Raw genomic sequence first — 23,073 nt, 5'->3', positions numbered from 1 at the left:
AAACACAAATTAACATTTACCCCCAAAAAAAAATTCTAAAAACCAAAGAGCTTATTACCTTTCTCATACTTCTCGAAACCCTCTTCCTCTTGGCACCTCTCTGTACCAAGATTCTATTTCCTCCATCCTCTTCCGGTCCCATGAGCCATTGCTTTCTCCTCAAAACAAATTGTCCATCACAATGTCCATCTCTGGCGGAGCCGCATTGCATAAATTACAGAAACCAAGGCAAACTCCATTCCTCCTGTTGCGATTTTTCTGTCGGAATTTGATTCTGGGTCTCAAACCAATGTCACAATTTGGCGTCGCCAACGTAGGAACTTCGTCCCAGGTATCTTCCTAAAGATTTTTAACTTTGCTGTTTACTCTTCTCATTCTGTTGTTCAATATCATTTTCAATAGCCATATTTATTTGTTATAAATAATAACATTTTAATTATGAACTCATTGCAAGTAGCACAGGTTTATGTATTCCTCTTTTTTAAATGGTTCTGTCCAACAGTCACAATCAAAATTAGGTTTACCCACATTACTTCTAAGTTATTTCTCTTCTTCTACTAACGTCATGTCAGCACCATCACTTACTTGACAAAATTTTAGAATCCACCACTCAAATCTTTCCAAATCTATCTATCTATCTATCTAACTATTTATAATATATAAAAGTTGATATTAACTTTCTCCACAATGAGTTTAAGCCATATTTTCTTTGTTACTGATGCCACATCAACAATTCTAATGACTTGGTAAAAGATGTCAACCAATTACTATTTAGTAAAATATTTTAAAAAATTAAAATAAAAAACTCTTATCTATTATTATTCAAGTACTAATTAAATGCAATAAACATACATTAAAAGTGTCATAATAATAATTATTATAAAAAATTTCAGTTACAAATATTCAAATTCTACAACTTATACATATTAGACTTTTACTACTCTTCATTTCTTAATCTCTCATACTAATTGTCAAAAATTTCTTAAATTTAATTTAACATTTTTATATATTTTTCATTCTCATTCATTCATTTTATTAATTATTTACAAAAAAACGCAAAAAAGACAGTGTAGCAATTAATGCAAATTAAAAAATAAAAAAAATGTAGTTTTATATAACTCTAATATAAATAATCTATGTCTTTTTAAAAAAAATAATTCAAAATCTATTTATAATATGTTCTCTCAAATATTTGTAATATAACATTTATTAAAATTTATTTATAATATAAGTAATCTACTTTTCCGCGCATTACGCGGGTCTTAATCTAGTAGATATATACATCTGAAGAGATAGAGTTTGGCGAAAAACTTGAGGACATATAGTATTTTGATAAAAAAAAATATTAATCAATTCTTTCACACTAATCAATTTAAAAGAATAATTAATTGTTTGATATAATTTAAAAATTGGAATGAAATAAATTAAAGATTTTATTTATGAAAAGACTCAATAAAGGAGTATACTTTAAATATAGTTGGAATAAATTAATCATGATTCATGAGTATATATATTTGAATATGTAAAATTGAGTGAAAATTTTGATGATAAAATCTACTCTCTTGCAAGTATTTGAATCACTTTTCTTTATATATCTACTTAAAGGAAGAATCAATCATAAAAATGAAAATCTCTTGGAGCAATCCAGTAGGTTTTAAATTCCTTTCCCTTTTCATTATTTTACTAGAGAAGGTGAATGCAGCAATCAATGATATGGCATCCTATGCTGAAGTAAATGCATCATAGTCCCGAAAAAGTAGGTTAACAATCGAATTCTTTTCAGATGTAAATTGTAAAGTACATTCTTTAAATTTTTGATAATTTGTTCTATTTGTTCATGAAGTTGGCAGAAAATTTAGGGGAGAAAGTCCTGGTGAGTGAAGCATTAATTTTTATCTTAATTTGTTATTTTTTGTTCATTTATGGCAACACTAACTGTGAATATTCTTGTCTATCCATCTCAAATTTGCTTTAATTCTTCCAAAAAAAAGAATTTAGCCTTTACTCAAAATTTATGGCAAACAAAATTTAAAGCTTTATATGGCAACACTAACTGTGAATATTCACGGTTTGGAATATTTAGTTGTTTTCCACTTATATATGGAGTTTAGCCTTTACTCATGAAAGTATTTTATCAGTTTAGTTTTAACTGATGACCAATGTTAATTTTGAAAAGTAGGATACAATATTATTTTGATTTGGAAGAACCAGTATTTTTCATTTGATCTCTAATTTGTGGAGCATTGAAATGTACGTTTTAGATAGTATTTCTTGATAGTTTAGAGAATGGGGAGTAACCTTTATTTTTTCTTCAATCCTTCTGATTTGGTGATTTAATTGGTATGTGATACATGCTGCAGTTGACTTGCCGCCATGGTTCTCTGTGCTATCTATAGCATTGAACTCAAATGTAGACCTTGTAAGTATATTCACTTCATACTTCTTTGTTGGTAGGAATGATGACTGTTAATTGAATTCATTTCATGTTATTCTATTTTGATGTCTTGTCTTATGATGCCTCATATTGTATTGGTTAAAGTTAAAATGAAATAGCGCTCTGATTATCATATCTCTCTAAGATATCATCTTACTGTGTGATCGGTGGGCTCGAAAATATTTTTGCCTCTTTTATTTGTTCGTATGCACACTGTTTCAGGATGTCTCAAGAATTGAAACAGCTCCACAGAGTATGTTGCCGATCATATGCTTTAGAGATGGAAGTCCTCCATTGCCAGATGCCTTATCAATGGCGAATTCAGCAATCTCAGGTAGGCAACAAATTTGTTACACTTTTTCTTAAAACCATAGTTCTAAAATGCAAATTCCATCTTAATTTCTCTCTACTCTGAACTTGTATCCTTATTTTTAATAATTTTTAGACGAGTGCTACGGAGCCAGCAAAAATGGTGATATATAGCCATCAATTAGTCATCATAAGTGTGTTTAATGGTGGGAGATTACATCCAATGGTGCAGGATTACTCATTTTACTTTTGATGGTTAAATGCTGGCCAAATTTTAACAAAATTGCTGGCCCCTAGACTTTCTCTAATTTTTAATAATTCACTTTTTTTGTTCCTTTTGTTTTTCAGGATAAATGGTCTTGGTATAGGCTGTGTTTTCCAATGCAGAAAAAAATCCCTATGACATTGACAAACAATCGGGTATTTTTGTAGCTCCATTTTACTTTATAGCAATATCTTTGATCATAGTCATAGATGCTTATGATGATATCAAATTCCAAATGCCGAGGGATTTCACTCCTAAAAGCCTAAGTTGTTAAGGCACATCATTGGTTTTAAATCAAGTTTCCTGCATGCTCCTCAAAATTGACTTTGTTTGGCTTGAGGAATGGATAATTCGACTTTCATAAGGAAGTGGAGTAGGAATACTTAGCCTCTGAATTGCAGTCATATAGACACTTTAACTGTTAGGTGAAGGCATAAGATTATTTTTAAATCTATAACACCATTTTATTAGTGGATAAGGGTTAGTTTGTAGGATTATTTGGTGGCGAAGAGAATTGATGATGGTGAGCTCATCAAGAAATTCCATGTAATGACTGAGATATTGTATCTTATGCATTTGTTCTCCAACTTACTAAGGAATTTACCATTCTACTTGTTTATTTTCTTGACTCAGCTTCTGCTCTTGTGATCGAAACCATGGAGGCTTTGACTGTAGCATTGAAATTGTAACTCATCAAGGTACTTGCTTACCAGTTCCCAAATGTATTGATAGAATAATAGAATATATAGCCATAGGAAGATTATAAATAGGAGCAGATGAAGAATCTAAATTTGTCAATTAATTCACCTATCAGAGTAAGTAACTACGACTATTTGCACTTTTTATTTTAAGCAGATGGCAAAATTAGATATATATGCAAGTCCAGATATTTTGATAATATCATTAGACAAATTAACGACGGTAAAAACTACCTGGGAAAAAAAAGAGGTAAATAAGGTTTTTAGCCGTCGTTATTTTATCGTTTAGAGAGCTTAGTTCATAAATAATTATATTATGATTTTATATACTTTCATCAATATAATTAGAAAAAGAGGCAAGCCTGAATAATCAGGCGATGAATAATGATTAATGATCTGGCAGGTACTTCTTGGGGACATGGGAGCAGGGAAGACAATTTTGGTTCTTAGATTTGTGAAAGGCCAATTTTCTGAGTACCAGGTTACTCTTAGTTATTGCATTTTCTTATTATATTATATGGCTATTAGTGTTGGGAATGGATTAACCTTATTCTATGTGGAAGGGTGCAGGAATCAACAATTGGGGCAGCGTTCTTCACTCAGGTTTTGTCTTTGAATGAAGCCACTGTCAAATTTGATATATGGGACACAACAGGGTAGGAACGTTACTATAGTTTGGCCCCTATGTACTATCGTGGTGCTGATGCTGCCATTGTTGTCTATGACATTACAAGCATGGTACTAACTACTAACTCTATTAATCATCTCATCACTAATCACTTGTTTCAATATTCGCTTATATCATTTCATTGTTTCTTACCCAAATGATCCTTAAATGAACCTCTTGAATTCATATCTATATAAGTAAACTTCACAGTTGTTTCATATCTATATAATTTCTAAGTGTTTTTATATGTTAGAATAAAAATAAAACATTTTTGTAGAAAACTAGTCTTCACATTTAAAAGCTGAGGTTCATGGAAATTAGACGAAGCAAAAACATCCACATTGTTTTTAGGGGGGAAAAAAAGCAAGGTCCATACATGAGGAGTAGTGCACGAAAAATAAAACAAACGTGATGATTGATTTGTAAGTGATGCATTGTGTAACCAGGAATCTTTTGCGCGAGCAAAGAAGTGGGTTCAACAAGTGCAACGACATGGTAAGTTTGTCTATATCTCATAAATGAGTAGCGAGTAACTAGGATTCTAACTCAATTTATCTGATAAACCATGTGATCAGCAAATCCGAGTTTGATAATGTTTTTGGTGGCTAACAAGGCTGATTTGGGAGCGGAGAGAAAGGTTGCGAATGAGGTATTTCTTTTTGATATATATGCTTACATTACAGTGCAAATTTAATGAAAGAATCAGGTTTTGGGTGGTGAAACGGTGATGTTTGTTTCATGTATATACAGGACGGTGAAGAATATGCGAAAGAAAACGGATTGTCTTTTCTTGAAACTTCAGCAAAAACTGCACAGAATGTGAACAAGCTCTTCTATGAAATAGGTAGGCGGTGTTAATCTCTAACTCTACCATCAAATAAACCTGAATGAGTGATCGAATGTGTGTGTTTCTTTCCTTTTCTTTTTGCAGCAAAGAGATTGGCAAAAGCAAACCCTTCACGCCAAACTGGAATCAAGCTGCATAGCATACCTCAAGAAACCAGAAGAAGCAGCTTGTTTTGCTGTGTTTAGTTAATGCTATTATCAATATAAGTTGAATCTGCATTTCATTTGTATTCCAGAAGCTTCTAACTTGGTATTTTCCTACTTTCAAGATGGATGAATAAAGAAACAAACCTGCAAAGTAACGCCCAAACTGCATGCAATAATTTATTCATCGCCTGATTATTCAGGCTTGCCTCTTTTTAAACCATATTAACCATATTTGCACTTATTAACCGTTAAAATAGTTTCTCCCGACTTTATTTTAGTTGTATCTTCAGTTGTTTGCACTGAAATTTGTAGATTCTATGCTCAAAGTCTAATTCAGGATATTCTTTTTCTTGGTAAAGTTTATGAGACTTTTCGTTGGTGCATTCCTAATTTTGATGATATTTAATTAGAAGATAATTTCATAATCTGTTATCTGGATTTTTGATGTCCTCCAAGTGATTGTAACTTTGCTAGTGAGAGTTTGGTTCCACAAAATGCATATTTTTTTAGAAATGGCACTACTTGATATAACACAAATGATATAACAATATAAGCTAGACACAAGAGAGTTGAAAAACCCAGCCAAACTCCAAGAGCTGAAAGAGTAGGGATTCCAATGGCAAACAGTGCACACACAAAGCCAGCTATGGCAACAAGATATGGAAGTTTCATTGTGTGATCATCCCAGAATAAAAGATAAGTAGCCTGCACCACATCGAACATATAAAAATAAAAAAAGAATTCACGAAAAGAACCCTCTGGAAATACCAAAAAAAAAAAAGAAATTCAATTACCAAATTAACCAATGCATATTGTTTTTATATATTTTTTGTATGCATGTAACAGAATGGCTAGACATACACACTATCTGAAGAAACATATTCTAAACTGAGGAAGAGATTGAATTTGTGTTACTTTCAAGGCTGAACCGGCCAAAATGATGTAGCCAGTATTGATCATGAAAAGATTGACGTATTGTAGAGCCCATGTAAGAGTATACGCCCATCTTCCTGCGGTAAGAAAGGGATGAAACATGACTACATGAGAGAAAAAGAAATATTTGCATGTTATTGAAAACATTTGTAAAAGATGAGTATTTGTTACCGTATATGAATCCAGCAAGATCTCTATATCTGATGTGCCTTCTCCCCCCATACTCATGGAGCATAGCAACAAGAGTATTTTTATATTTTATTTATAGTCATAGGTATGAGTCATTTCATGCAATTCATTTATATAGAACCTTTCACTATTTAAGTATATAGAGTCATTCAACTGCAGTTAATTTCCTTGAGTCTTGTATACTATACATATATATTCAAATACAATGTTAATAGACTATTTTGTCAAAGATATTGTAAACTCATCTAACGAACTATTAGATACTAATTATATGTATTAAACTAATATGTTACCTAATACCAACCCTCCTAAAACCACCAGTCGCTTATTCTGTCCATGACTCCATTCAAATCATTCACTTTCAACGAGCCAATCACTTTTCCCAATTTAGAATCACCTCCGTTTTTGTTCTACTGCAAAATTTTTTTTTACTACTTTAAACAGTTAACCACTTAGTCTTCTATTATTTTTTATAAAATAAAAGTAGGTATTCGATATCAATTAATAAACAAAAAAGTTTTCATAAATAAAATAGTCAAACATGATGCTGGTTTGCTTAAAAAATGAGGAGTACAAAATAAAAAATACTCGTTTAATAAAAAATGATATGTCAAATATCAAATATTATTTCCAACTTAAATTTATATCTATTTGAGAAATTAATCTAAATTTAATTTTAGATAACTAAAATTTTTTATAGAATTAATAGTTACCTTGTACATTAAATATGCAAAAACTAAACAATAATTTAATTTTATAAATATCAATTTTCTTTGGCAGAAAATAAGTAAATTAATTGACGTGTTTTATCTCATTTACACTATAAACAAGATATATGCATTATCATCTCATTTACATTATAAATGAAATAAGACAACGAAATTTAAACTAATAAATACTTCAATAATTATTTATTTTAATAAATATTACATTTATTTTATTTATTAAAATAAAAAATTCGAAGAGTGTTATGTGTTCCACTGAGTGTCGTTGAAATAATAAGAAACACAAAATAATGTATTCTCCCTCAGAAGCCACAACACAACTGATGATGAATCTGAACAAAAGCATTCTGATCTAATACTAACGTATATATTATATATACTTTCATATCACATCACATTAGCATACTCCTAAATTTTTGCACCATGCATACATATCTTTTATCTAATCTACAACTTTTTTCTTTTTTTTTTTTTTTGCTTCATAAATTGCACAAAATCTAACACCATTCACTATAATGAATCTGGAGGTAGAATTACTTGTGGTATTGTAATTTCTTTTTCTCTATGCCTACAACCATAAAGGAGCACACCTCGCACATCCAAAAATGAATTTGGCGTGTAAAATTTTGATTGCAGGAATTAATATTTGTGGATGATCTAATTAGATTTGACTAGACAAATTGCAAGACTATGTTAGAACTGAGTGAGTTTTATGTTAAGAGAAAAATGGTACTTTGCCCTTATAAATACTTTGAAAATTATATTGTTAAAAGATATTAGACTTATAATACTAATTATTATGTGATATTTCTTGTGTTAATATATAATCATTTATGTACTTTTTCTAATCTTATTAGTTTAATTAATTTTTTGAGAGAAATAATTTTATTATATAATATCATTTATGACCGAAATGTCTAAAATTCAATCTTTAGAATTTTTTTAAAAATAAAAAATAAAAAAACGTATGTAAAAATTCAAAAAATCCAAATTAAAAAATACTCTTACTTGAGAAAGACACACACACATATACCTCTTCTGATCTTAACCACTTACAAACTTTTAAAAAAAATAATCATCACATCTTATTTTAAAATTAAGGAATTTGCTAAGGTTTCTAATAATCTAATAATTAAGTGTAAAAGATAGTATAATGTATTGAAAATCTTAAAATATAAATAATTGATTCAATTTTTTAAATGCAAAAAATATGTTTAGAATACTATTTAGTTAACAAGATTCTAAAAATATTTTTATTGACAAATTAATATTGTTGAATATAGAGGCATTCATATACTTCGACTTAACTAGTTAAAATTTTCAAAATTAATAATTTATAACATAATAATATCATACTTTTTACATATAACCAAATGATTTATTTAATGTTTAGTCTTTATTTGTTGCTCATATTATTATAAAAATAAATAAATAAAATTATTGCAGCATAATCAAAACAAAGAGGCCTGCTACACATACAAATCTTTTTGGCTTACAAGTCTTACAAGTCCAATAAAACACACGCATTACACTTAATTAACGCATTACACTTTCACATTCAAGAGTAAATAAAACACACGTTATTCAACAACTTCCTGTTTCCAAAGCGCGCTACTCACCATGCATTATGAACGACTCTTCTTCTTCTTCCTCCATGAAAATAATTTTCTTGCCAAATTTGAAGATAATGGAACGTCAGAAATACACCCAAACGATTACAGAAATACACCCAAAGGGTTACAGAAATTCACCCAAACGATTATAGAAATACACCCAAAGGATTACAGAAATACACCCAAAGAATTTAAGAAATACACCCAAAATTCGTTGAAGTACACCTTATGCATATTTCAGAACTCTTTCTCTTTCTACTCCTCATCTTCTGCTGCTTCTTCTTCTTCAAAAACGATTTCAGAGCTTGATGTAAAAAAATGGAAATCAAGAATAACGAAGAAAGAAAACAGAGAGAAAAGCACGTAAATGAAGAAGAAGAACAGAAAGAGGAAGAAGAACGTGCAGCAAGAAGAAGAAGAAGGAGAAAGAGAAGGCAAGAAACGAAAGAAAAGAAGAAGAAGATGAAGAGGAAGAAGAACGTGCAAGAAGAAGAAGAACGAGAACGAGAAAGCAAGAAACGAAAGAAAAGAAGAAGAAGAAGAAGAGGAAGAGGAAGAAGAACTTGCAGCAAGAAGAAAAAGAAGGAGGAAGAGAAGGCAAGAAATGAAAGAAAATAAGAAGAAGAAGAGGAAGAGGAAGAAGAAGAAGGACGTAGATCTTACATTGCGTTTTTGGGGTTTATTCGTTAATTAACTTGTAAAGTATACAAGCCCTAATGACTTGTATGCGAGCTTTTCTCCAAAACAAAATAACTACAAATTTTCATTTAAAATTAATAAAAATTCTTACATAAAAAAAGACATATATTAGATATATAATATTTTATAAAAAAAATGTCATCATTTCTATTAGATATATATATACATCATAACTTATTAACCTAATCCTAACTATTTTATGCTCAATACACACCTTTCAATATTTTTATTTGGACTAGTCTAGTCTTATTAAAGATTTTTATTGTTTTAAACTAATTATGAAGAAAAAATTATTAGACCTCATCAAAGTTTACAATAGAATGGTTCATGATTTTAACATTTGGTAGGTATATATGCAATTAAAAGAAAACAAATACTTTTCTTTTTTGTTGTCCACTTTGCACTTGTCATCCAAGTAAATAAATTAGAAAAATAATTTGCAATACGCTCTTATGGTATATAATAAGTGTAATGCATAGCTGTTGTTAAAAGTGTATGCTACATTCTTATGGTAAACAAAATTTAACAATAATGAGAATAATAACTGAATTGGTCAAATGTCACACACCATAGTAGTTTTAATTTTTGATAATTCCAAAATTATCATTTTTTATTTTACAACTTTCTATAATAAGTTCTACAATTTATTAATCTTGATTTCAAATTAAAAAACCAATATCTACATAAATCTAAAAGATACCCACGTTTTTATTTTATATTTAATTTTTATTTTTTAATAATTTTTAAATAAAAGTTGAATTTGTCTCGACATTTAGATGAATAATTAGATTTTGTTTTTTTGGAAAGCCTAACTTGAAAAGCCTAACTTCTTATATCTATTATCAAAATAGACTAATCTCTTATCAAAATGAATTTATTTTATTAGTAAACCCGATTAGTACTAACCACTGCTAATTTGGTGCCTGGTTTCCGGCACTTTAACGTTGTCATTACCATCTTTGTGATTTTCATGGTTAGTATCGTTCCTTCCTATTGTTTTGTTAGGCATTACAATGGTTAAATTGCATAAGAAGATAGCAACACAATCACGCCAAACTGCTCCTCAGGTCCAACAATGAGCCTGCATATATACACTCAACTATTGCAACAAATTGAAATTTAAACTAATCCATTGCAGTGTGACATCTGTATAATGTAAACAGACTATCTTACTAAAAATGTTGTAAATTCATCTAATGAACTACTAGTATATACAGATGCTAATTACATGTATGGAATTAATATGTTACTTAATACTAACTTCTCCCAAAGTTACAGTCTTTTATTCTGTCTATGACTCCATTCCAACCATTTACTTTCAACCAGCCAATCACTTTTTCCAGTTTAGGATCACCTCCTTTTTTATTTCAGCGCGAAACTTTTGTTACTACTTTGAACAGTTAGCCACTTAATCTTCTATTATTTTTTATAAAATAAAAGTAGGTATTCGGTATCAATCAATAAATAAAAAGCTTTTCATAAATAAAATAGTTAAACATGATGCTGGTTGGCTAAAAAAATGAGGAGCATAAAATAAAAAATATTCACTTGGTAGAAAATGATATGTCAAATGTCAAATATTATTTCCAACTTAAATTTATATCTATTTGAGATATTAATCTAAATTTAATTTTAGATAACTGTACTAAAATTTTTTATAGAATTAAGAGTTACCTTATACATTAAATATGTAAAAGTAAACAACAATTTAATTTTATAAATATCAATTTTTTTTGACAGGATCAACTTTATTAATTAGGAAGGACTTTTGATGACAATAATTAATTGTTCTTCGTCTTTGTCTACTTTCATTCCCTTACTTTTATTTCTGTTCTAAGCTTTCTTCTTGTATTGGAATCAATTATTAATGCAAATTCAAATTGAGTGTTGGAATCAATAATTAATCTTGATTTCAAATTTTTTAAAAATAAAAACAATAGTTACATAAATCTAAAAGATACCCACGTTTTTATTTTATATAAATAAACAAGCATGTTGTTTACAAAACTCACTCAATTCATGCATGCATCCTTATTTTCACTACTAAATAAAGGTTAAATTTCTCTCGACATTTAGATGAATATTAGGTGTTCCTAAATTCTAGTCTCTAGCCCACGTACCGTATAGCTTTCTGTACATTCCATCTTTTTATTTTTGGAAAGCCTAACTTCTTATATCTTTTATTAAAATAGACTAATCTCTTATCAAAATAGATTTATATTTTATTAGAAATCTCATCTTATTGTTTATATATATATATATTTGAAAATAGATAACTTAAATCTAATATTTTATATCTTATATAATTAGATTACTAAAATGGACTTATTTTATTAATAATTTCATCATATTGTTTATGTATTTAGAAATTAATAACTCACATCAATTAATGCATAATATCTTATATCTTACATAATTAAATTGTTAAAATAAATTTATTTCATTAATAATTCTATCATATATATAAAAAGAGAGAGAGATTGAACAACTCACATAAAATTGTTTAGATCTAATGGTTAAAACAAAATTGTAAAAGAAATTGGTAAATAAATTGAATAAGTTGGAATTTTATATTTAAAAATTCTGATAAAAAATTAGATAAAAAGATTATATATATTATATATAAATATATTATTTTATTATATTTTATCATTAGTTAAACCTTAAAATCAATTTATATAGTCATAGGTATGACTAGGGGTGTGCATGGTTAAGTTTTTCTATAAACTGAACTGAAACTGCACTAAACCATTTTAAATGGTTTAAAAACTGAACCAAACTGCTTTGTCACATATAAAACTGGTTCTAAACCAGTTTATAATACAGTGCACCAGTTTAAACCAGTTTATAAAAATAAAACTGGTTTTAACTAAAAAAACTAGTTTAAACTGGTTTATAGGCTAAAACTAGTTTTCACACTCTCCCTCTTTCTTCCCCTCTCTCTCTCCCCTCTCTCTCCCCACACTCTCTCTCCCCTCTCACTCTCTCTCTCTCCTCTCTCTTTCTCTCTCTCTCTCTCTCTTCCTCTCTCTATCTCTCTCTCTTCCTTTTGCTCTCTCTCTCTCTTCTTCCCTCACTCTCTCCTTCTCCCCTCTCTCTCCTTTCTCTCTTTTTTCTCTCTCTTCTCCTCTCCCTCTCTCTCCTTTCTCTCTTTCTTTCTCTATCTTCTTCTCTCCCTTTCTCCCCCTCCTTTCTCTCTCTTCCTCCTCTCTATTTTCCTTTTCCCTCTCTCTCCCCTTCCCCTCTTTCTCCCCTCCCCTCTCTTTGTCTTCCTCTCTCTCTCCCTCTCTCTTTCTCTCTCCCTTTTCTCCCTCTCTATCCCTTTCTCTCATTCTCTCTCTCTCTCTCTCTCTCTCTCCTTTCCTTTCCCCCTCTCTCTCTCTTTCTCTCCCTCTCTCTCCGTCCTCTCTCCCTCTCTCCTTCTCTCCCTCCTCTCTCTCTTTTTCTCTCCTTCCCCTCTTCCTCTCTTTCTCTTCTTTGCTCTCTCTCTCTCTCCTTCTCTCTCTCCCTCCTCTCTCTTCCTCTTCTCTCTCGCTCCCCTTCTTTCTCCCCACCCTCTCTTTGTCTTCCTCTCTCTCTCTCTCTCCACTTTTTCCTTTTCTCTCTCTTCCCCTCTCTCTCCCTATCTCCATCTCTCTCTCACTCATCTCTCTCTCTTCCCTGCCCCTCTTTCTTCCCCTCCCCTTTCTTTCGCTCTCATTTTCTCCCTCTCTATCCCTTTCTCTCATTTTTCTCTTTTCCCTATCCCTCTCTCCCATTTCTCTCTCTCTCTTTCTCTCTCTTCCTCCTTCTCTCTTTCCTTGCGCTTTTTTTCCTCTCTTCTCTCTCTTCCTCTCTCTCCTCCTCCTCCTCATCTCTCTCTTCTTCTCTCTCTCTCCTCCTTCTCTCTCTTATTTTGGAGAAAAGAGGAAGAGAAAGAGAAGAGGAATATAAAGTGAGAAAAGGATATGAGAGAGAAAGAAAAAAGAGAGAAAAAAGGAGAAAAAGAGAATAAGAAGAGAGAGGAAGGAGAAAAAAGAGAGAGAAAATGATAGAGAAAGGAGGGAATGAGAGAGAGAGAAAAGGAGAGAGAAATAAGGGAAGGAGAGAGAGAAGAATAGGAAAGAGAAAGAAAAAAGAGAAAAATGAGAGAGAGAGAAAGAGGATGAGAAAGGGGAGGTGGAGAGAGGGCAGAGAGGAGAGAAACAAAAGGGGAAAGAGGAAGAGAGGGAGAGAAGGGGAAGGGAGGGAGAGAGAGAGAGAGAAGGGGGATGGGAGGGGGAGAGAGAGGGAGAGGGGAGAAAAGGAAAGAGAGAGAATAGGAGGGAGAGAGAGAAAGAGAGAGAGAGAGATAGAGAAGGGAGAGAGAGAGAGAGAGAAGGGAGAGAGGAGGGGGAGAAAGAGGAGAAGAAGAGAGAGAGAGGAAGAAAAAGGGGAGGGAGAGAGAGGAGGGAGAGGAGAGAGAGAAAAAAAGGGGAGAGAAAGGAAGAGAGAGGGGAGGAGAGAGAAGAAGGAAGGGGAAGAAGAGGTAGAGGGGGAGAGAGAGAGAGGAAAAAGAGGGAGAGGGAGAAAAAGGAAGGGAGAGAGAGAGAGGAGAGGGAGAAAGAGAGGAGGGAGAGGAGAGAGAGAGAGGAAGAGAGAGAGGAAGGAAGGGAGAGGGGGAAAGGAGAGAGAGGGAGAGGAGAGAGAGAAGGGAGAGAGAGAGAGAGAGAAAGAGATAGAGAAAGGGGAGAGAGAGAGAGAGAAAGAGAGAGAGAGAAAGGGGAGAGAGAGAGTGAAAGGAGATAGAGAAAGAAAGAGTATGTAAAATTAATTTTGGAGTCTAAATAAAACCAGTTTTAATTTGGTTTAAAACTAAACTGAACCATAAAAACTGGTTTTTAATAAACTGGTTTTTCATAAAAACTATGGTTTCAGTTCAGTTTTTTATTTAAAAAAATTGGTTTATTTAAAACAGTTTCAGTTCAGTTTCAATTCAGTTTAGTAAAACCAGTTTTTTTGCACACATCTAGCAGCGGTTGTGGTTGCTCCGTTCGATGTATTGAACTAATATGTTACTTAATACCAACCACCCCTAAAATCACAGTCTCTTATTTTGTTCATGACTCCATTCAAATCATTCACTTCCAACCAGCCAATCACTTTTCCCAATTTAGAATCACCTCCTTTTTTGTTCCAGCGAAACTTTTTTTACTACTTTGGACAGTTAGCCACTTAGCCTTCTATTTTTTTTATAAAATAAAAGTAGGTATTCGATATCAATCAATAAATTAAAAGCTTTTCATAAATAAAATAGTTAAACATGATGCTGGTTGGCTTAAAAAATGAGGAGCACAAAATAGAAAATACTCGCTTGGTAGAAAATGATATATCAAATGTCAAATATTATTTCCAACTTAAATTTATATCTATTTGAGATATTAATCTAAATTTAATTTTTGATAACTAAATTTTTTTTATAGTATTAATAGTTACCTTATACATTAAATATGTAAAAGTTAACAACAATTTAGTTTTACAAATATCAATTTTCTTTAGCAGAAAATAAGTGAAATAACTAAAGTCATATCCCTAAAATAACAAACAATTTCTGTTCTTGTAATAAATTAATATAAATCAAACGAATTAACATTGCTTATTATCAAATCTTTACTAATAATATTAAATGATTAATTGAGTTGTAAATAACCTTATCTCTTTTGTAATTAGATTCATGATAATAACGTTCACATATACTCATAGGACTTATGATATTACTAGGATGACGGTACAGTGGAATTCTAAAACATTATTAGCTCCCAATTTCTATTGGACAATATTGAAGTTCTATTAGATTAGAGACATACATATATAAATAACCTGCCATGTGAAGCACTTCTGCCAAAGACATTCAGAAACTTCTGTTAAATGGCACCCTCCAAAATTATAAATAACTCAACCACTCTCTAATCTCTTTTCCTCTCCTTCTCTCACCCACACCCTAGCTAATTAACGCAAGCTTCATACATCTGTATTAAGAGGATTTTAAAATGGTATCCACGATGTCCTCGAATAACCACAAACTTAGTATGCTGCTGGTGCAAATGACAGTGAAGGAGGCAGAGACGGAGAAGCTCTGCATCGATGAGATGCTTTGAAAGTACTGCGGAGAGTTTAGAATATTAACTGAATGTGTCGGTAAAAATTATTAACGTTCTCACACTTTGTTGTCTAAACAAGTAGTGTAATTGTTATGTATGTAATTCTTAATAGAATAATTATGTTTGTTGTTAATAATAATTTTCATTCAAAAAAATAATATATCTTATTTATTAAATTATATACATATAAATAAAATTATTAAATTGACTCACAATATGATAATTATTTATAGTGTATAACACCCTACCATACAGAGTCTTATGCTTAAGTCATAATTCAGAGATGGCAAGGTATTACGACCTCTAAAAATAATATTTAGTACGTATAGTAGTTTGAATAATGTTTATAGCTAGGAGCCTTTGAAGAAAAAAGGTAAAACAAAATCGTATATATATATAAAGAAGTGCCAAAAATAGAAATATCAAAACTCAAAATCCGGTTGCGGAGATGACTGGTATATACATGTAAATATATAAAGCAATAAACCCCAAGGAAACCCAAAGGGTCAAGAATACAGAAATCTATTCTCCAAAATTCCCTCTAAGAAGAGTCATCACAATTTGTATTATTAGTGGAGATAAAAGTATCTAAGAAAAAATATAAAACCAAAATAAAGTCCCGAAAACAAAGGATCTTCGCTAAACCAGAAGTCTCCAGCATGCCTCAGCGAGAAACCTCACGTCCTGCATCTGAAAACCATAAAATCTGCATGGGTGAGAACCAAAGGTTCCCATCATGGTAACAGTTCCCACATATTTAACATGTAATATCCTGGGAAAGTCGAAGGCAATCCTAGAAATTTCAATAGATAATTCAAAGTTTATAAACAGACTAAACCATAAATGGCAACTGATTAAAGATCTTCAGTCTAACTAATACTTCCCTTTCCAAATCCTTCAAACCTCCCAACCGCCAGCAGTAGTATAATATTGCAAACACAATTATATCAAACAAGAGATATACAAATAGGAAACAAATATAGCATTTAGACAATTAGCAAGTAATATGCGGTCAAATAGGCATTCCAAACAATTCACATAATATGCATATGATGTATACCTGTCCTAATGGCTGATGAGTCTCATTTGTCGGTTATAAAGCCAGCCCGACAAGTCCCGGTAGCTAACCATTGGACTATCCCTCTGTCGTGCATCCCCAACTTGAGTTATACTCAATATAATCATAAGTTTTATCCAACACCCTCACTGGTGTATATTCACGGGAACAAGCTCATCCAGAACTTTCACAGTGTCCGGCCACACTTACGAGATAGGTGACATGGCGGAAATTGGTGGGTTAAGAATTATTAATAGAAATGCGTTGTAAGTACAGTCCTTAACCAACCGAAAATCCGCTTACCAATTTAGAAGGGTTGTCACAAAATTTAAATTAAAATACTGGGAGTATGAGTCTCAGGTCGTCTCCCAACGAGTTGCAGAGAGATGTGCTATTTCATCAATCGGGTGTTTTCAAAAATGGTTGAGTTGATAGACAGAAATTTAAATTAGAGAATTTAATTAATTTTAAATAAAAGCCTTGACTGAGAGTAGATTAGTTGGAAACCCTATTCTTGTTGAGTACTCTCAAGATTAATTGATAATTGAAGGTTGCTCTGTTTGGTTATCCCTCACTAGGTAAGAGAGAGTCAAAAAAGTTGGAATGTTGTTTATATTCACAAGTCCCAATCCGCTCATTGAAAAGGATTAGTGTTAGTGACTAGAGGACATTCCAACAATGAACCCAATTACAATTTTTTCTTTAAGTACCCCAACTCAAGGGTTCCTTTCAATCAACTCCCCATCAAGTAAGAGAACTACTCGCTCATTGTGAATGTAGGACTCATAACATAGGAAAAGGAATTAAAAAGAGACATGATAAATAATAATGAAAAGGATTAATTAAAAATAAAAATAGTCTATATTAATAACTTGTAAAAATAAGCCAATGTCAACTCTAGGGGGATTAAGAACATAGAAGAATAAGCACAAAATAAATAACAAAATATAATGACTAGTACCAGAGGTAAACTCTTCTCAAAAGCTAAAGCCAAAATCTTCCAATCCCTAATTGTGAATGCTCAGGTGTGTAAAACCCTAAGGGAGGAGTAAAAACCAGATCTAAAACTAAAAAATTATGCGGAATGAATTGTTCTCTTCTGTTTCTACATGTTCCCTGGCTCTAGTCTGTGTTTCTAGGCCAAAAACTGGGTTAAAATCCGGCCCAAAAACTCTGCCAGTGACTTCTGAAATTCTGCAGATCGCGCACGCCACACGGTTGCGTCATTCATGCGGACGCGTCATTCGGCGTTTTGCTTTCCCACGCGGGCGCGTCGTCCATGCCTCCGCGTCACTTATGCTTTTCCAATCCGCGCGGTCACATGAGCCATGCGGCCGCGTCACTGCGATTTCCTCTCTTTCGCGCGGTCGCGTGAGCCATGCGGCAGCGTCACTTCTCGCTGGTCATCTCCTTAATTTCTTGTATTCCTTCCATTTTTGCAAACTTCCTTTCCAATCTCCAATTCATTCATGCCCTATAAAGCCTGAAACACTTAACACACAGATCACGGCATCGAATGGGATAAAGGAGAATTAAAATACCTAATTAAAAGTCTCTAGGAAGTAAGTTTTCAATCATGTGATAATTTTAGGAAGGAAATATAAATGCATGCTAATTATATGAATAAGTGGGTAAAGATGATGATAAAACCACACAATTAAACACATTATAAACCATAAAATAGTGGTTTATCAATAGGGTCAGCAGAGTATCGAGTCTCCACCTGGAGCACGTGGTGGCCACTGCTTTCACCCAGGGAAACTCGTATCTCAGATAGTGGAAGTGCAACAATTCACATTTCAATCAATAAGCATATATGCATTTCATACTCAGCCATAATTCAATAATGGCTCCGCTGTAATTCGGTATTAACCCATCCATCTGGCTCATGGTTAAATCCATAACCAGCCAATTCATTAACAAATACAGCCTTTCGGCTCATGGCACATAAAGCACCTCCACCACCATCCTCCGTATCTCATACAAGCATACTTGATCATCATTGATCATTATTTATTCCCTTTCTTCATCCACAAGTTATCACATCCCCTAGTTCTTCTCTCATAACTAGGCATATCATAACAATCTAAGACATATGAGGTGAGATCGGAGGCTTAGAAACAAGAAAATTTGGCTTTGAAAACTCAAAAATCAACTTTGGAGAGAAAACAGGGTCACGCATGTGCATCGCCCATGCGCACGCGTGGAATGCCAAAAAGTACATCGACGCGTAAGCGTCGCCCACGCGCATGCGTGGATGGGAAAACAGTCAAGGGACACCTACGCGTCAGCCATGCGTACGCATAGGTGCGTTTTGTGCCACACGCCCAAAACCAGCACAATTCCCGCACAACTCTCGGGAACTTTGGCTGGGCAACCAAATCAGCCCATCGATGCGTACGCGTGGACCATGCGTACGCGTGGATAGTGAAACATAACTTCTCTGTTTCAAATCATTTTTCACCCGTTCTTCGAATGACATAAACATCACGGATCCAATTTCATTTCTAAATAAGTTTGATACAAATCGAGGATCCAGAATCCAAGTTATGCTCCGTCAAAGTATGCCCAAAAACTACTTTTTCATACAAAACTACAAAGTTCCATTTTCAAAACAAGCAATTTTCAACCCTTTTCAAAACCAACCAAAACATACCAAAAAACAACCTCAAGCCTTCTCAACTCATACATTAGCATTTTTATCAAATTCACAAAATACAATCCCATCATTTTAACCCACTTCACTCAATTGGCTCAATCTCAACACATTTTCATGTCATATACTCTTTTTCATACCAATTTTCAACAACACCATTTCCAATCAACTATCATTACACAAAATCAATATCATACTCACCATCAACATGGTTTCACCCACAGTTCAACCTCAATCAGTCATCAAGTATATATCACAACATGCATTTTTCTCATACATCATACCAACAAAACATCAATATTCATAATCATATATATATGACCACACAATATATCTCAACCATTCAACAACCTCAACAATTCAATCCCTATCTTAGGGCCTCTAGCCCAAGTATTTCCCACCACATTACATTTTAGATACAGGAAACTGAGACCATACCTTAGCCGATTTCCTCGCTCAACCCGGAGCACTTCCAAACCATTTTTCCACAAGCCCTCAAGGCTTCAACACCTGCAAGAACAGATTTTAGCACACAAAGCCCTCTTCCAAGCTTTCCAAAATCACCAGTCAAGCTCCAATATACATATATAAAACACAAAAACACAAAAGCTCAATACCCAAAACCACAAATTCAACATTCTCACTAGGGTTTAAGATATCTTACCTTACACAAGGACCAAGGGAGTGATACACTCGAAAACTGTCTCTCAACAATTTTCTATTGGCAAGTGCACCAGATTTGTCGTCAAGTAAAAACTCACTATTGAGTAAGGTCGAATCCCAAAGGGATTGGTTGTTTGAGCAACTTTAATTGAAGAATTATTCTAGTTGAGCTAAATCAGAATTGGAATTGGGATTGCACAACGTAAATTGGCAGGAAACTTAAATCGCAAGAAATTAAATGAAAGAAATTAAATTGCGGAGTATAAAGAGCATAAGCTTAAATTGTAAGAAATTAAATGGGAATGGGGATTGAGCATGAAATTTAAGAACATAATGTAAAAGAATGGGTAAGATCAGAGAATGGGAAGCTCATTGGGGTCAGGAGATGTGATAATTCTCCGGATCAAGTTCATTTTCATCTCTTCCTCAATCAATACATTCATTGGTCTCCTTGGCAATCTTAGGTAATTAGATCCCAATTCCTTGGCAATCTAATCTCTCTAAGCATGAACAATTGTCCAATTCCTTGATTAAGTGCTCATGGAAAGAGATGAAGTTTGGTCGCTGATTATACCACACAAATTCATAGATCAAAGTGTTGGTAGGATTACATGTCACTATATCCATCCAAACCCCAATCTAATCCAATGTGAGAAAGCATTTCTAGCATGATCTCCTCATTCCTCTTCCAGAGTTCAGAGGAAATCCAATTATAAATAGCTTCTTTCCTAAGATAACTATCCAATTGGATGAAGACCGAAAGATTTCTAGCAAAATCAAGAGAAAAGAAAGAAGAAGAAGAATAAAAATTAATAATAATCCATTGAATTACACAGAGCTCCCTAACCCAATGAAAGGGGTCTAGTTGTTCATAGCTCAATTCAAATTACAAAGAAAAGAAAAAATGCAGAAAAGTAAGAAAGTACAATAGGAAAATAAAAGAAAAGTGCATGAATGGAAATCAGGGAATTGAACTCCCAAAGCCCCCCTCAGGGCCTCCCAGAGAGCTCCTTTAATCCTCAACAATTCTTCTATTTATAACCCTCTTTCCATCTTCAATTGGATCGTCAAATACTTGGATGTGGGCCTTGGCCTTGATTGAAGCAGTTATGATTGATTCCTTGATGATGGATGTTGGCAACTATCATTCATATTCTGTATTTGTGCATTTTAGAATGAGATTAGCCTTAACGTTGGAGTCCACGTTTGATGGCCAACGTTGAATCAAACATTTCTATTAAAATTCAGTTCTGCTTACTGTCATGTACGTTTGACTCAACATTAGAGTGCCAACGTTTTTCTATCCACACGTACGCGTGCTTTGCGCGTTTGCGCAATTGGGTCCAAAATATGCATCAACGCGTGCGTGTGGATGCAAAAATTTCCAATCTCAGATTCTGCCTTCTCATCGTGCATGTTGGCCTTAGCGTTGGACTACAAACGCTCCCTCCAACATTGGCACATCCACACATGAGCGTCACGTACGCGTACACGTGGATTGTTTTTTTCTCAATTTCCAGAAAGCAAAACGTTCCAAAAAATTGCACATCAAGCCGTTACATTGTCCTCTTGTCAACGTTGCCAATTTTATGTCCACTATAGACTATTATATATGGTTGGAAAGCTCTAAATGTCAACTTTCTAACCCAACTAGAATCATCTCAATTGGACATATAAAACTCAAGTTATGCTCCTTTGAAGGGGACAGGGCACTGGCATCGGTGTGCAACGTTGGAGGCAACGTTGGCACACCAACGTGGTCAAAAATGCCAGATTCTGGAGCTCAAACGCATTGTCCATCCCATACTATTATATATTGTTGGAAGGCCCTGAATGTCTAATTTTCAATGCCGTTGGGAGCACGTATTTTGGAGCTCTACAACTCGAGTTATACCCCATGGAAGATGTCGAGGTCAGCTGGCCTGACTACATGTTGATACTATGTTCATCGTTGCACTTTCGGGGCAAGTTTTCCCCCTCAAATTAAGTACCCACCATGCAGTGCCATATATGCTTGAAAAGCTCTAGATTTAAAGCTCTAAATTGATACTTTCCAATGCTTTTGGAATCACCTCATTTGGAGCTCTGTAACTCAAGTTATTCTTGTTTGAAGTATACCCCTTCAGGTTGTGAGGAGCAACATTTCCAGCAACATTGGAGCACCAACTTTGGCTCCAACATTGCTTCTCTTTGCTTCCTTTCATGGCTTTCTTGTTGCTTCTTTACCTTTCCTTTTCTTAGCTTCTTCTTCTTACCTTCTCTTTGTAGTGAGCATCCTATCTCAGATTTTCTTGACTTGTTCGGTTGGTCCGATTTAGCCCGTTCGGTCCAATCTTGGTCTGTTTTCTATAAAATTGGTATCGAAATTCTCGTCTCAATCTCCTCTATCATATTAAGCCATAAAAATCACATTTTTGGCTTTCTAGAATAATTCTTATTTATGGGTTAATTAGCCATTAATTAACCGGATTTTACATGGTGACAATTATTATATAAATATTTGTTAATAATAGGATATTTTAATGAGAAAATACAAAATAGTTCTAATTTTTTTTGGCGTGCAATTATTATGATAATTACTTTATGTTATTATGTCTTTAAAAATTGTTGTTAAATAGCAATCTTAATTGGTATCATTAATTGCTTATTTGTTAAATTAGTATCTATTTAATGTTAAATAATTACTAATTTATCTAATTTTAAATCATTACTAATTTAAATAGCAATAATTTAGTGTTAAATAGCAATAATTATTAATTTATTGTTAAATTAGTATTTGGTTAGTGTTAAATAATTACTAATTTAACTAATTTTAAATAATTACTAATTTAAATCTAACATTTTATTGTTTATATATTAGGGATCTCATCTTATTGTTTATATATATTTGGAAATAGATAACTTAAACCTAACATTTTATATTTTATATGATTAGATTACTAAAATAGACTTATTTTATTAATTTATATATTTAGATTAATAACTCACACCAATTAACAACTCATCTTATATCTCACATGATTAAATTGCTAAAATAAACTTATCTCATTAAT

General features: G+C 32.8%; 1 protein-coding gene, 1 long non-coding RNA gene and 1 pseudogene across 2 annotated transcripts; 2 read left to right on the top strand and 1 right to left on the bottom strand.

Moving 5' to 3' along the window:
• The first annotated feature begins 2,105 nt into the window (after positions 1 to 2,105).
• Positions 2,106 to 3,953, top strand: LOC127739679 (uncharacterized). The gene is made up of 5 exons (XR_008004432.1): positions 2,106 to 2,419; positions 2,657 to 2,768; positions 3,092 to 3,163; positions 3,642 to 3,706; positions 3,864 to 3,953. It is a non-coding gene; the product is annotated as an uncharacterized LOC127739679 (long non-coding RNA).
• A 144-nt stretch (positions 3,954 to 4,097) lies between these two features.
• LOC107469625 (ras-related protein Rab5-like) lies at positions 4,098 to 5,625 on the top strand (annotated as a pseudogene).
• A 170-nt stretch (positions 5,626 to 5,795) lies between these two features.
• Positions 5,796 to 6,549, bottom strand: LOC107469606 (proline transporter 1-like; the record flags this gene model as incomplete). Its single annotated transcript, XM_016088987.3, has 3 exons — positions 5,796 to 6,071; positions 6,282 to 6,376; positions 6,471 to 6,549. Coding segments are annotated over 3 exons (450 nt in total), but the record flags the coding sequence as incomplete, so codon positions are not given.
• Between the last annotated feature and the right edge of the window lie 16,524 nt (positions 6,550 to 23,073).

Source organism: Arachis duranensis, chromosome 10 (genome assembly GCF_000817695.3).
Source record: "Arachis duranensis cultivar V14167 chromosome 10, aradu.V14167.gnm2.J7QH, whole genome shotgun sequence".
NCBI lineage: Eukaryota > Viridiplantae > Streptophyta > Magnoliopsida > Fabales > Fabaceae > Arachis > Arachis duranensis.
This window is presented reverse-complemented; position numbering and strand designations above follow the sequence as displayed.